Genomic DNA, 14165 nt, shown 5'->3' with positions numbered 1-14165 from the left:
GTTACTGATTGTTCTGTTTAACTGAACTGAACATGGACTGATTTTATTGAGTTCCAATGACTAGCGAAACACTACTGAATTTTGTTAACTAACTAAATGCTACTGAGTTCTATTAGCTGATTGAGTTTACTGATGTCTGAACTTAACACAGAACTAAACTGTACTGATACTGAGATTTACTTAATTCCATAGACTGGCGGAATATTACAGAGATTATGTAGATTACTGAGTACTGAGTAAAACTGAACTGATACTGCCTTTACATGAGTTTTCCTAACTCATGAGACTGACTAAAGTCTACTGAACATGGCTTGACTGAGAGTATCGTGAAAATATGACATGGCTATAGGCACCAAGCTATATTTTTTGGGTACAAGTACCCCCAGGACTCGATGAAAGGAAACTGACACATCATGAAAATTCATGATCATAGGATTAAAGATCCACAATTCATAATACCATAAGTTGGGGATTTCATGAAAGCACTTGATAAGTATAATCTTGTACATGAATAGGAATGTATCCTAACATATCATAATTTCACAATTTTAATTTTACTTGCATGACATGAACTTGTATAAATGATAACATAATGTAGTTTCATTACTTAACTTTCATGAACCATTTGTCAAACACCTGCAAGACATAGCATCAACATGGAAATCATTTAAATCATGTAGTATTTAACATGAATTCATTATTTAGATCACCAATAGATCACAAGGCACAATTCATTCACTTGAACATTTTCACAAACACATGAAAGACATGATTTTATACTTAGGCATGTATAACATGCTCCCAATTCATGACCATAACCACCAATTCACATCTCAAGGTTTTCAACATATGATGGTCATGATTCAACACACATGGGAAGCATAGATATTTCATTCATCAATTGACATATATCAATATTATGGGTATAACATCCAACTTGCGAATTCCAAGAACTCAATATAAATCTCATATGAATAATACCACAAATAAATTAGTTTTCATGATTCTTGAAATAACTCATGGAATTAAAACTCAATTTAACACCAACAACATGATTATAAACATCCCACAACAAAATATTCATGATACATAACTTAAAACTTGATTCTTAAGCTCCATGAATGAAAAAAATCCATGAATGAACACTATGCATACCTTAGATTGATTATCCGTGAAAGTTAACAGTGAAATTGGCTTGAATCTTGAAACCCCCAATTGAACCCTTACTTGTTCTTGATAATTTTTGAGAGAATTTAAAAAAAAAAGAGTATATTCTGCTCTAAATTAGGCTTAATGCTGTGTTTGAGCATATATATAGGATGGGCAAAAGACTAAAATACCCCTAGAGAAAGAGAGAAAGACACAACTATCCTATCTTATTTCCAAGCTGATAGGCTGAAGTAAATTGATTATAACTCTTTGCCCCGATGTTTAAATTGGATGAAACCAATTGCATTCGAAAGAGGACTCAAAGATCTTTTCATCTATATTTAGCAGCTCTCACAATTCAAAATATTCAAGAAGTGATGATCGTTTTAAATTAACCCTGAAAGGCTGAAAATTTCTGGAGCATGCTATAGAGCATGCGAAGCAAGCAAATGGCATGGTGCGTCTGTTTTGAAATCCAAACATTAGCTAAACGGATTCCAAAAATTCTGAAACTCACTTGAGATGTACTATTGACTTCGCCGATCACAACACAACAGGAAAATCCAAAAACGGAGGTCCGGAAGGTCGTCAAATAAACCCACGAAGTTCGGAGGTATAAGATGAAACTAAGTGTTTCTTACACTTAGCAAAATTCTTCTAAGTGTTGCATTTCCTTATCAAGCCTTAAGGAGCTGAATTTGACTTAGGATTTTTACGGGGTTTTACATTTATCTATTCATGTAGAGTAAGGTAAGTGACTTACTATTTTATAAAATTTGATAAATTAAAAAAAACAGAAGGGTAATCCTTTAGAATAAATTTTTATTAATTTTTAGTTAGAAGCTTTATTTTATTTTATTTTTATTTATGGTGAGGATGTTCTAAAATATTTTCTAATCTTTATAAGTAGCATATATTATCTTATGAAAGACAAAAAAATAATAATTTTTAATGCCTTATATATATCTTTTCTTAATTTAATATTTGATTTTATTATCTAATCTAAGTTTGGCCGGTTAACCGTAGTTAGCGGATCCTTTAGGGTGCCTAATTCCTTCCCTTTAGGATAAATAGAATCCTTACCTAGAATTTTAGGTTTTGCAGACCTTAAAATGAAGTCATTATTTATTTTAATCTCATAGGTTGTAATAGGTGTCCTAATTCACCGTAGAACTAATTAGGTGTCGACTTCCTTAAATTTAACTCCGAAGTTTTGCAATACGTTGTACACTATTTGGACCCATGTTAAAATGGGTATAACAATTATTTTTCCATTCTAGTTTAAGAACATATAGTCCACCCTCTTGTCTACCAATCCCCTTCACCTGGTCATTGAAGAGGTCCGGAAATACACAGAAATAATGATAAAAGGAAACAAAGCATGACAGTTCCTTGGTTATCTTAGCAACAAACAACAGATTTAGTCAAAAATATGGAACAAAGAGGACATCTTTGATCACATCATCTGTAAATATATAGGCTTCTCCAGTGTGGGAAATTTTGACTTCATCACTTATTGAAAGGTGCAATTTGTCCAAGTGTCTTGGAACCAGGATGGTGCTGTCTTTGAACAAGTGTCTATGGGCAGACACATGATGTGTAGCTCCTGAATCTACAATCCAACTGTCAGAACAATCCTCGGATAAAAAACAAGTGGTAATACCTGTCATATTGACTTGTTTCATATCCTTAGTATCCTTGTTCAACATGTTCATGATTTGAGTGTACTCTTCATCTGTGAATATATGAGGTTTTGCAACTGGTGCAGAATTCACATCATGACTAGAACTGGCAGCATCACCTTGTCCTACTACCATGCTTGCAATTTGAGAAGACTTGCTACCAGTGCTAGTATAATTATTACCCCTATTATGTGGTGAGAAATTTTTACCACCGCCATTATGTGACCTGAAATTTTGAGGAGTATAACCTTGTTTTTGTTGCAGTTATCTACTTGTATCCTAGTTTTAGAAGAACTCTATTTTATATTTATTCTTGTACTTATCTGTTAGACAGATATATGCTGCAATTCCACTTTATAAATACAGAAATATAGAATGAGAAAGGCTTACACTTTAACCCTTCACTTTATCTATTTTATCTTGGTATCAAAGCCTTAAACGATCCTTTCCATGGCTTCAAAAATTTCCTCATCTCAGACCACCACTACCTCTGCTCAAATTGCCATAAACCAATCTTCTCTTGGCTTTCCAAATCCCCCTCCAATAGTTTCCAATATCAAAGGTTTTGTTTTTATTGAATTGACATACGTCAACTACCTTACTTGGAAGAAAGTTTTTCTCACCGTCCTTAAAAGTCACAATCTTCTTTCCTTAGTAGATGGAACCATACCATGTCCACCACCAGAACACGCTGACTTCAGGCTATGAATTCAGTGTGATACTATTGCACTAAGTTAGATTAATGCAACCCTCTCTTCCGCTGTTCTTGACACACTTTTTAACTATACTTGTGAAACATCAAAACAAGCTTGGGACACCTTAGCCTCCCAATATTTAGATCAAGTCTCTTCCTCTATAATTCAACTCAAGTCTAAATTCCAAAACTTCAAAAAAGGGTCCCTTTCTATGGAGGATTATCTTCAAAAACTTCACTCGATTTCCTGCTCTCTCAGAGCAATTGGTAAACCTGTAACTCATGATGATCTAGTCACTCAAGCGCTACAAGGATTACCTTCATCTTATCTTACCTTTGTGTCTGGATTAAATGCTACTGGAGCACTTCTTTCCTTCATTGCATTACAATCACTCCTTCTTACTGAAGAAGCTCACATTAATGCAAATACTTATGAAGAGTCAAATTCTCAAACTGCTTTGTTGGTGGCCACTCAAGGCAATAATAATTCTAATTTATCATCATCTGTTAATGGAAATCAGCCATATCAGTCATCCGTTAATGGAAATCAATCTACAAAAGGACACTACAATGGACGAGGCCATGGTAGAAATAATAAGGGTCAACATGGTAGAGGCCGAGGTTACCAGAACTCTTCATGGTCTAGTTTCCAACAACATTGTCGGCTTCCTCCCCTGGTACTGGTATTTTGGGTAAATCTACTTCCTCTCACGTTAAGTAATGTCAAATTTGTTTTCACTATAATCACACTGCGTTGGAGTTTAGAAACAGGTTCAATCATTCCTTTGTGTCTAATAATATTCCTCAATCATTTGCTGCCATGAATTTAGCGGAGGTTCAACCAACAATTTGGTATCCAGACTCTGGGGCATCTACACACATGACTCCTGATCCTTCTACTCTTACTTCTCACACTTCTTATTCTGGTTCTTCTCAAGTTATTGTTAGAGATGGTACTCTTCTCCCAATTAAATCTATTGGCTCTTCTACTCTTTCAACAACCTCTAAACCTCTTCTTTTAAAGAATGTATTATATGTCCCAACCCTCACTAAAAATCTACTTTCTATTCAACGCTTATGTGTGGATAATAATTGTTTTATTCACTTTACTGACTCTAGTTTTTTTGTCAAGGACATGAAGACCGGAATATTTGGTATTGTCAAGGATAATAATAGAGTATCAGCCTCGTTTGGCCTACATAGCCTGATACTCTATGTTCCTTCCTAGCAGATATATTTGGTATTGTCCCACTAAGCCTAAATGGATGGCTTCTAGTCATCTTGCTTTCTGCACCAGTTATTCTTATTGATGAAGTCCTCAAATTTGTGGGGAGTAGGAGAAGAAGAACTAAACTAAAAGCTGCATAATGTATTTGTATATGCTTGATTTTATTGATTAAAGGAGGTTTTCTTTGAGTAGATATGCAAGTTATGTGGGAATTCATGTATATTTTCCAGAAATGAAAATCTTTTTGGGGTGACATTGTTGAGGAACTCTGGACGCTATGTCGCCTGCACATGCCTTGGAAGGCTTCTTGTTACCACAAAATTCAAGGTTTCTGAAGCAAAACCTGTTGTTTTTTACCTGATCCTTTCTAAGAGGTTTTTTCATGTATTATAAGTTCTAGTTTGTATTATTCTTTTATAATTGTCTCTGCCATCTTACGCAGATTTTCATGGACTTAAGTGACCGTTTTTGGTTTGGTGCTTTAACATGTATATTTCCTCAGTCATTGCTATAGTTGTAGTTCTCTCTTTTCTTTTCGTGTTGCTGTTAGTGCGGAACTAGTGATGACAGCAAGGAGGGAGTTGGACACTTCAAGCTTTACCACACCCTGATTTTCAGAAACATTCATAGCTTGAATTGTTTGTGATTCAAGTTGGTGGTAAGGAGGAAATTACTTCACTAGAGACAAAATAGGAAGGGGAGAAATGTAGGTCCAAAAACCGTTCAGATTTTTTTACTACAATTCTATTCAACCATAGAATCCAAATCAATATCAATGTTGCTTACAACAAATTTCAATCTAGTGGTGCCTTCAGAAGTGCATGTATCTCATTTGATTTTGGATGGTATTTATCCTCTACTACAAACTTATGAATATCACCTCCTTCCTCGATGAAGCTGTACCCTGCTGCTTTTGTAATCTGGGAGGACTTCATCAGTTTCCTAAACCTTGGAACACCATCCCACAGACCAGCTCTTGCATATATATTTGAGAGAATAACATAATTCCCAAGATTCCTTTGCTCCAACAAAGAAAGGAATTCGACTGCTTGTTCAGCCAGTTCAACATTGCCATGGAAACTACAGGATCCAAGCAGATTTCCCCATATAACATTATCAGGTCTCATTGGCATGCTTTGTATAAGATCATAAGCTTCCTGCAATCTCCCAGCCCGGCCTAAGAGATCAACCATACAGCCATAGTGTTCTAATTTTGGAGCTATGGAGAATCTTCTCTCCATCACTTTTGAGGATTTCCCAGCCCTTCTCCACCATGCCAGCATGTGTGCATGCTAAGATTGCTCCAACAAATGTTACATCATCAGGTGCATTTCCTTCTCCCTGTGTGATACAAGTCAAAAATACTAAAATTGAAACGTCACACAAATAATGGAAAACACTAAAAACAAAGAAACAAGATAGAAAATAAAATGGATAGATAGATTGACACAATGAGATAAAGAGAGGACAATCTAAGGGTATATCAAACCCGAAGACCTTCCTATTGAAATGTCACAAGCACCAACCTCTTACGGGGACCTCGCGGGAATGGACCCGAGCAACCCACGTTTCTCACATTCAATGTAACTCCCAACAAGTTACAACTAAACACTCTCAAGCGTATTTTAATTCATCATTCAAAATCATCTCCTTAAAATGAAGACAAACTAGCTATTTATAGGCCATGGGTCTTTACTACACAATGGGCCCAAAAGTGACCCTAAAAGCTATTGGGCCCAAAAGTGACCCAAAGCCCAAAATAATGTCATGGGCATCCATGCTCTCTCAAAGCCCACGCAGTCTTCCAAACAAGTCGTGGCTCAATGCTCCCGTGATGACATCATAAAATGTAGCTTCTCCCGCGCTCCAAGATATCATCCACACATGTATTTGTTCCCCTAAGACAACCAAATCTTGGATCCATAGATGTGATCCTTGAAGCATCAATCCCAAAGGAGTGGAGCCTAATGATCTTGTATCACTGTGTCGACAGCACAACACTCGTGTAAATTCCAATATAAAAGCTCATGCTTGCTGCTGTAATTGGATGTTTGATAAGCTCAACAACGGTAAAGAGGAACAAAGAGAATATTTGCAAAGGGTTACCAGCATTTGATTGAAAAGTTTAAGAGCTTAATCACTTTTTCCATGGACAGCTAACCCCATGATCATGGTATTCCAAGAACACAAGTTCCTCCTCCTACCAATCTCGTGAAAGAGTTGCATTGCCCTATCAATTCTAACACACTTTGTATACATTTCAAGCACAGCATTACAAACAAACATATTCTTAAAGTATCCACTTGCTCTTGCATAAACTTTAATCTTCTCCCCAACCTCCAGTGCCATAAGATTCGCACAAGCTAAAAGAACACTAGAAATCTTAACTTCATTAGGCTTTACCCCTCCAGCTTTCTCCATTTCCTTGTAAACAGGTAGTGCATCCACATACTTCCTATTTTATGAACATCCACAGATCATCAGAGTCAAAGAAATCACATTCCTCAAAGGCATTTCCGAAAACAACTTGAAAGCTTCTTCCACATTTCCATTCTTGGCATACCCCGCAATCAAAGAATTCCAAGTAGGCACATCCTTCGTTTCAACCCCATTTTAGCATATATGTCAACAAGTGCATTTAACATGTAAATTTCAAATTCAAAACCCCATTTGATGAAACGAACATGAACATTTAGCTTTGAATGGGGCTAGAACGATTGGCGCTTGCGGCGAAGAGGAACGTGAAGGAGTGTGGTTAGGGGAGCAGCCTTGACAGCGCATCTGGATATAGAGAGAGAAACACTGGTTAGAAAGCCCATGAGAAGAATAGGCTTGAATGAGCTTGTTGTAGAGGAAGACGGTTTGGTAGTATTGTCAAACTCCGTGGGCATACAGGATGTTTGGGATTTCAGCAAGTTTGTAAAGTCAATGCCATTTCGGAGTGTGGGCGTGTATTTATTTCAATTGGTTCATAAGAAATGTTTGATTACGTCAACACACCATGCGAAAATCTACCTCATAAAAGATTTGCACGATTCAAAATTCGCTGAATAATGAAAATAATGTAAAGTCTGTGTTATAAGAGATTTAAGTGGTGTTCATATCGGTCAATCTTGTTCATTCCAAACAAATGCAATTTAATGAACGATGTGGCATTGACAATTTGAAACCTTGGAAATACTTAATTTAAGTTTTCTAGATGTGAGCTGAAATGGAGAAATACAAAAGGATTTTTTTAGTCAATCACAACTTGTTTGGATTAGAGCGTAGCTATTGTTGTTGGAAAATGAGAGGTTGTGTAATATTGATTTTGATACAACCAAAACAAGCTGAGGTATGTGAATTCTCCCTGACCATGTGCTCAATTTATTTTCATCTTATGTCCCTAATCTATATTGTGAGGACTCAATCATAAATTGACTAGTTTTAACTTGGAGGTTAGTAGCGAAAATTAGTTTGTAATGCATATAGCTATTGGTAACATTTTTTCTCAATTTGTAATCATGAGTTCACGTAAGAAGGAATATTGTCGTGACCCGAGCTGAGGCCCTAGCCGAGACAGGCTTCCCGAACCATCAAAGGCCTGAGAGACCCCTATCTCTGCCAATCTGTCACGACCCAAGCCGAGGCCCTGGCAGCGGCAAGCATTCTGGACCATCAAAGACCTGAGAGACCCCTGTCTCTGCCCAACCCTCTAGTGATATTGTGCGCTCTGGGCTCAGGCCCGTACGGCTTTAAACCACGTCACAAGTTAGTAAGGCTTACTTACTTACATACCCAGCTTGTTCCTGTTGTCAATGAGTATCCAGAAGTTTTTCCTGATGATCTTCTAGGAGTTTCTCCCAATAGAGAAATAGATTCGGGGATTGATCTTCTTCCCAACACTCAGCCTATCTCCATTTCACCAAATAGAATGGCTCCTGTAGAGTTAAGAGAGTTGAAAGAGCAGTTGGAAAATCTTCTTGATAAAGGTTTTATAAGGCCTAACATTTCTCCTTGGGGTGCTCCACTCTTGTTCGTGTGTAAAAAGGATGATTCACTTCGGATGTGCATCGATTATCGTTAGCTGAATAAAGTCACTATGACGAATAAGTACCCCTTCCTAGAATAAATATTCGATCAGCTACAGGATGCCAAGTATTTTTCTAAAATAGATCTCTAATCTGGTTACCATCTGTTAAAAGTTACAGAATATGATACTCCGAAGACAGCTTTCTGAACTCGATATGGTCACTTTAAATTCTTTGTTATGTCCTTTGGTTTGACTAACGCTCCTGCAGTTTTTATGGACCATATGAATAGAGGTGTTTAAACCATATTTTGATATGTTCGTAATTGTCTTCTTTGATGATATTTTGGTCTACTCTCGAAGTAAGGAGGAGCATGCTAATCATCTCAAGATTGTTCTTCAAACACTTAAAAACCGTGAGCTGCATGTTAAATTCTCTAAGTGTGAATTTAGGTTGTAGTCGGTTGCATTTTTGGTCCATATTATTTCTGGTAAAGACATTCAGGTTTATTCTCAAAAGATTGAGGCAGTGAAAAATTGGCCCAGACCTACTACACCTTCTGAAATTAGAAGCTTTATGGGTCTAGCTGGTTACTACAGGAGATTTGTGGAGGGATTTTCCTCCATTGACGCTCCTTTAACTAGATTGAATCAGAAAATGGTCAAGATTCAAAGGCCGGAGGCATGTGATAAGTGTTTTAATGAGCTAAAAGATAGATTGACCTTCGCCCCAGTGTTGAGTTTACAGGACGGAAATAAAGGCTTCGTGGTTTATTGTGATGCTTCATGGGTTGGTATTGGTTGTGTATTGATGTAACGTGGTAAGGTTATAGCCTATCCCTCCAGAAAACTTAAAAATAATGAGAGGAATTACCCCCTACATGTTGATATTTTCACTAATCATAAAAGACTCCAATATGTTTTCAGTCAGAAGGAGTTGAATCTCAGGCAGAGAAGGTGGCTTGAGTTACTCAAGGACTATGATTTAAGTTTTCTCTATCATCCTGATAAGGTGGGGAAAACCTCAGTCCTGAGTATAGACAAATCTCATTCGGTGGGGCAAACCTCAGCGAGGACGCTGAGTCCATAAAGGGGGTGTATGTAACACCTCAACTTAGGAAGGAGTCCCACATCGGCAAAACACAGGAGGGATACTGGGTATATAAGTAAGCAAGTCTTACAAACTAGTAACGCGTTTTAAAGCCGAGGGCCTGGGCCCAAAGTGGACAATATCACTGATGAGTTGGGCAGAGACATGGATCTCTCGGTCCTTGATGATTCGGGATGCCCATTCTGGCCAGTTACTTGGCTTGGGTCACGACACATATCCTGTTATAACATGTTTGTAGTCCTTCGTTTTCACCCAGATGGTCCAAATATCATTCAAATTTAGTAAAGAAAATAATCTAAAGAGTAACAGGCCTTAAAACTACATATAATGAAATTCTAACAAAAAGTCTTAGAAATTTACATCCCAACAAAGCTTATACCATAAAAGTTGATTTAATACAGTAATATAATTACCATAAAAGTTGATTGAGTTTAGTACAGTAATATACTTACTTATACAACTGGATTGTTGTACACCTAATTAATTTCTTATGATTAATTTACATAACATTACTATGTATAACTAAGGTTTAATCTTTCAAAGCCTGTTCAAAGTTTATTCTTCTTCATCATCATCTTTATCAATGGTTGAGTCTCTTTATAGAGATCAATGACTGACCGAAACTTTATTTTTCCTTATTGATTTAGCCGTGGCCGTTGAAGAAGAAGATGTCTCCTGTGTATTTTCCCTGCTTTCTTCGTCATTATAAGAATCTCCGCTAAGCTGAATTAACTGCAAAGCCGCATCCATTTCCAATTCCGTAGGCATATAGTGAACTTTCATCGATTTCACCATTGTTATTGGAGGAGAAAATTGAAGGATATGGAGTTGCAATGCAGGGGAGTTGGTTTATTAAAAAGGAAGCAATTGGAATTCTCTTAGCTCTACTTTGAAAAGGATTTAAGTAGGGGTAATATTGTAAATTCACACTCATTTTTGTTAAGTATAACTGTATAAGGAAGCAATCGGAAAATCTTCTAGTTCTACTTGGAAAAGAAGTTAAGTAGGGTAACATTGTAATTAACGCTCATTTTTTACGTTTCACATCAACCGTCTTTAAATTTTCAAAATTGTCTACTTCAATATTAAGTGCTTTCTAAACAATTTATTCTTAAAAAAGATATATTATACTTAAGTCTCTTTTTTCCTCACGAATAAATTATGTGTGTTATAATAATAAATACTCCCCCGTCCCATTTTACTCGTCCCAAATTTTCTAATTTGATTTCTCATTTTTCTTGGCATTTTTCATTAATCAAGATAAGATAATTTTTTTTCTTTTTGACCTTTAATATTAATTATTTTATCTCCAAATTAAATTGTAATAATCATTTTATAGAGATTATATGGTAAATAGCCGTGTTATAAATTGTTTTTCTTAATCAATGTGCAATGTCAAATTGAGATTAGTAAAATGAGATGGAGGGAGTATTAATATAATTAAGCTAAATCAATTATGAAAGTCCAACAACACTTCATGACTTCAACTTAATATCATGTTTGGATTATTATTTTTAAGTGACTTAAAAGTTAAAAATCAAAAAGTTAATTATGCCTTGCAATCTACTGATAAACTTGCATGTTTGCCTGGACTCTGGCACAAAAATTCGCGATGAGCCATCCGGCATGTTTACTCTCCATTCCAAAACTTGTAGGCACCTCATTCTCCTTAACCATATTTGCTAAAAATAACACCTTCTTCCAAACCCCTTTCTTATCTGTTGTACTTTAAGATTGAGTTGGTTAAGGTTGTTTGAGGACTGTTGGAGATTGAGACTTCAAATTACCATGTGTTTATTGGAGGACTACAACTTTATAAGTTATCATGAAGTGGTGGTTCAGTATGTCATAATAATGCACACATTAGGTATATATATATATACACTCATGCTCCAAGATATGATTTGTACCTTTGTAGGGGTTTTACGGGAAACTTTATATTTTAGTCAGGTAAGCTTAGGCATTTTTTGTTTTAAACAAATAGTGGGCATTCATTTGATATTCATATTTATTCATAGTGCTTGTTCTGAGAGCGTGCCTAAAATCTAACATATCAAAACATTTTAAAGTGGAACCGAATGTAAAACGTCATTAATTTGATATTTGTTTTGTTTATCTATTGACTAATATTATCTTCATATCTTAATTATGTCACCCTTTGATTTATCTGATTACATATATCTGAATTTTAAGAATAATAAGTGGGAAAATTATGAAAATTACAGTAATGAGTTCTCCCTCAACTTGCATTCAATCAAATTAAATCCTTTTTCCCTTTTAATTTCTTTGTAATTCTACCTTAAGTTGCTCTTAGTGAAATTAACGGTCCACCACAAGCAAGATGGGTGTGCTTGTCTGTTTTATGTTTTACATTCTCACATCAGAATGTACAAAATATTGAATCTGAGTGATACATGCTAGATTATTTGTATGAGGAGCCAAAAATCTAAATATACATCTGAGAAAAGAATTTAAGGATGAAATTTAACATCTAGAATTACTTTTTCTGGTCAAAACGATCACGATGATCGATATCAGGCTCAGTTGACATACAATCTCTTACAGTACAGAATTGCATCAGAAATCGCTTTCTTGCGCCAAACATCGGTAGAATGATCATTGGATGGACTTTTTATAGGGAAACAAGCCTCATGTGGTGAGTTAATATTGCTCCAGTTTTCCACCTTCCTCAAACTCTTAACTCTTCTAGTACTACTACTACTTCTTTGGTTGTTATCATTTCCACCCCAATTGACAACAGAATAAGATTTCAACATTCGACGAGGAGATCCCTGAAATAAAGTATCAGTAGTACTCTTGCAGCTTTGAATTTCACTTACTTTTCTTTGAAGTTCATCAACTTTTGCAGTACTTTTTCTTGAACTTGCTATCCTTTTGGAGATTGGCCCAACGAATCCAAACCACTTAACCAAGATTTTGTGCTAAAACTACCTCCATTTTTCAAGAAAATCAACTTGACTAGTCGTGGAATTTGAAAGTTTAGATATTGGTATGGGAGTAGTACTAGTTGAGGGTACTGATGAATTTGTGTTCAAATTATTGAAGGCTTCGAGAAAAGATTTAATCTTTGATCTATCAAGATATTGATGGATTATATATCCATCAGAGAAGATTTCATCAGCACAAACAGATTCTGAAACAGGATGAACATCAAAGTTAAAGTTTTGTTCTTCTTTTAGGAATCTTTTCAAATAAGCGATAAATTTTAACTCTTTCTTAGCATCATCATGACTACTATAAGAGGGTCTAGGGGATTCTGTTAGGCTATCAATGGATGGTTTTCTGTTCAACAACCAGCTATATGAAAAACTCTCTGTGGCAAGAGGTTGTTGGGAATTTTCCATAGTGAATAGTATACTACAATACATCCTCTCGACTTCATCTGAGGTAGTGGTATGATCTGCGTACACTTTATTTTCCTCAGACCCTACTATATGGGATTACACTCAGTATGTTGTTGTTGTTATTGAATAGTATACTATAATATGGGAAGAAAGGAAAAGGAAAATGAGATGCTTATATAAAGAATTTACAGGTTACTGCTACAACAGATTAAAACACACTTGTTGTAAAAAAAAAATTTAAGTTGTCAACGTATATAAGTTGAATCTGCATAAAAATAAATGCTTGGCTGAGAATAGACAGACTCACGTGAGCTTATTATACAGAGTGTGTAAATTGTAAGTTGTCTCATCATTCTTTGAGGAGGAGTTGTTTATGTAGCAAAAGATCACAAAAATAAAACGAAGAAAAATATTTAATAATTCAATAAAGGAGACTATTCAATGAGGTAAATCACTTAACTCCACCAATAATGCTATGGTTGTCACAAATAAACAAATAAGAATCTGTCTAAATCATAATATTGAAATCTTCCATAAACAAAATAAGGAAAAGAAAATTCTCCCTACTTATTAAAGGAAGTCAAGAGGGGGTAAAAGACATTAGTATCAATCAATTGCAATATCATCTAATTTTATCATAATTAATTCGTAAATGAATATCTGTCACACTAAACAAGGGCAAAGAGAAATTAGAAAATCAATTAGTGAAATAGTTCCTCACAAATAAGGCAAAATCGAATCAGGCACAAAATCAGGATAAATGAGTCAAGTCGATAGACAAAATGTACCCATATTAGGTTTACGAGGTTTGCGACGCAGTAGGCGAAGTAATAGGGGTGAATTGTGATGTATCTGGAGATAAGCTACTTTTATGAGTTAAAAGGAATTTTTGTAATTGGTATAGTGAGATGTAATTTTAAGTAATAA

General features: G+C 35.6%; 1 protein-coding gene and 2 pseudogenes across 1 annotated transcript; all 3 read right to left on the bottom strand.

Moving 5' to 3' along the window:
* Positions 1-4456: 4456 nt before the first annotated feature.
* LOC107854958 (pentatricopeptide repeat-containing protein At5g08510) lies at positions 4457-7743 on the bottom strand. The gene has a single exon (XM_047411387.1). It carries the CDS (start codon positions 6034-6036, stop codon positions 5548-5550), a length of 489 nt encoding a protein of 162 aa, XP_047267343.1. The 5' UTR covers positions 6037-7743; the 3' UTR covers positions 4457-5547.
* LOC107854956 lies at positions 6779-10668 on the bottom strand (annotated as a pseudogene).
* A 1702-nt stretch (positions 10669-12370) lies between these two features.
* Positions 12371-13604, bottom strand: LOC107876257 (annotated as a pseudogene).
* Positions 13605-14165: the final 561 nt, after the last annotated feature.

Source organism: Capsicum annuum, chromosome 4 (assembly GCF_002878395.1).
Source record: "Capsicum annuum cultivar UCD-10X-F1 chromosome 4, UCD10Xv1.1, whole genome shotgun sequence".
Taxonomy (NCBI): Eukaryota; Viridiplantae; Streptophyta; class Magnoliopsida; order Solanales; family Solanaceae; genus Capsicum; species Capsicum annuum.
Note: the sequence above shows the minus strand (reverse complement) of the source record. Positions and strands in the feature narration are given on the sequence as shown.

Bases quoted from the DNA above. Each gene is read 5' to 3' on its own strand.
- LOC107854958 (XM_047411387.1), bottom strand. From the start codon at position 6,036: ATGCTGGCATGGTGGAGAAGGGCTGGGAAATCCTCAAAAGTGATGGAG.